At 28.3% G+C, this 984-nt stretch overlaps 1 protein-coding gene across 1 annotated transcript in view; it reads left to right on the top strand.

Moving 5' to 3' along the window:
- The window catches only part of VPS13B (vacuolar protein sorting 13 homolog B), an 809,204-nt gene that overhangs the window by 60,224 nt on the left and 747,996 nt on the right, over positions 1–984 (top strand). The window contains exon 5 of the mRNA XM_004697697.2: positions 174–355. Within this exon, the coding sequence (XP_004697754.1) occupies positions 174–355 (182 nt within the window). The remainder of the gene's footprint in view (positions 1–173; positions 356–984) is intronic.

The raw sequence follows: 984 nt of genomic DNA, 5'->3' as shown, positions 1-984 counted from the left end.
AGATAGTTGTTAAGTGAGAAAATAAACAGGTTGCATAGGATCTGGCCTCATGTATTCAATGCATATTATTTGTTTCTATTGTTTTAATTACTATTTGTAATAATAAATAATCATGGCTTTTTCTCCCTGATTTCCGATTTTCCTTAAAAGGTTTTCTTTTTTTTTTCTTTTAGCAACTGATCTGGTGCTAAGAAAGGTTATTAATTTTTCTGACTGTACAGTATGCCTTGACAAGCGAAATGCCAGTGGTAAAATAGAATTTTACCAGGATCCTTTATTATATAAATGTTCCTTTAGAACTCGTCTGCATTTTACATATGATAACCTAAATTATAAGATGCCATCTGTTATTAAGGTAGGTATGTATTTTTAAAGTAATTGCGTTTCATATATCTATTTTGCCTTTTGATTCTTATGTGAGCAAATTTGTATACCCCCCCCAATATTAACATTATAAATGTACATGTTATTTGTTCTTATAATAATTTATATTTATCATTTTATTACATGTTTTAAAGTTTTGATATTTATTGTAGAAGAGATATGCTGATGACTTTTTTTCTGCCTCTTTAGGCCTTTTTTAGTGTGTTCAGATGTTTTTAATATTTCTGCATGTCCATAGAGGAGGTCTTGTATAAAAGTTTATTCAGGATTTTTGATCTTTTATTTGTGGCTTTCAGATATACTTAAAACCTTAGAGCATGGGTGTGTTTTTTTTCTCAGGTAACAGCTTGGTATATTTGAAATTTTATTCTGCAATAGTGGTATATATTTTTAATGTATAAATTAATATGTAAGCATAAATTTTCACCTTTTATTAGTAGCTTTCCAAACTTCTGTTTATATATTTACCTATCTTTCTACCTATTCATTTATTTCTCTTGGTAATGGAAGTCACACCTTCATGGCTTATGATCTCATTGACCATATGTGTATATATTTTTAAATCATTTTATTTGGGGCTTGTACAACTCTTATCACAAT

This window comes from Echinops telfairi, unplaced genomic scaffold (assembly GCF_000313985.2).
Source record: "Echinops telfairi isolate 266 unplaced genomic scaffold, ASM31398v2 ScPeMD7_1;HRSCAF=3_0, whole genome shotgun sequence".
NCBI lineage: Eukaryota > Metazoa > Chordata > Mammalia > Afrosoricida > Tenrecidae > Echinops > Echinops telfairi.
The sequence above is the reverse complement of the archived record's forward strand: the minus strand, read 5'-3'. Positions and strand labels throughout refer to the sequence as shown.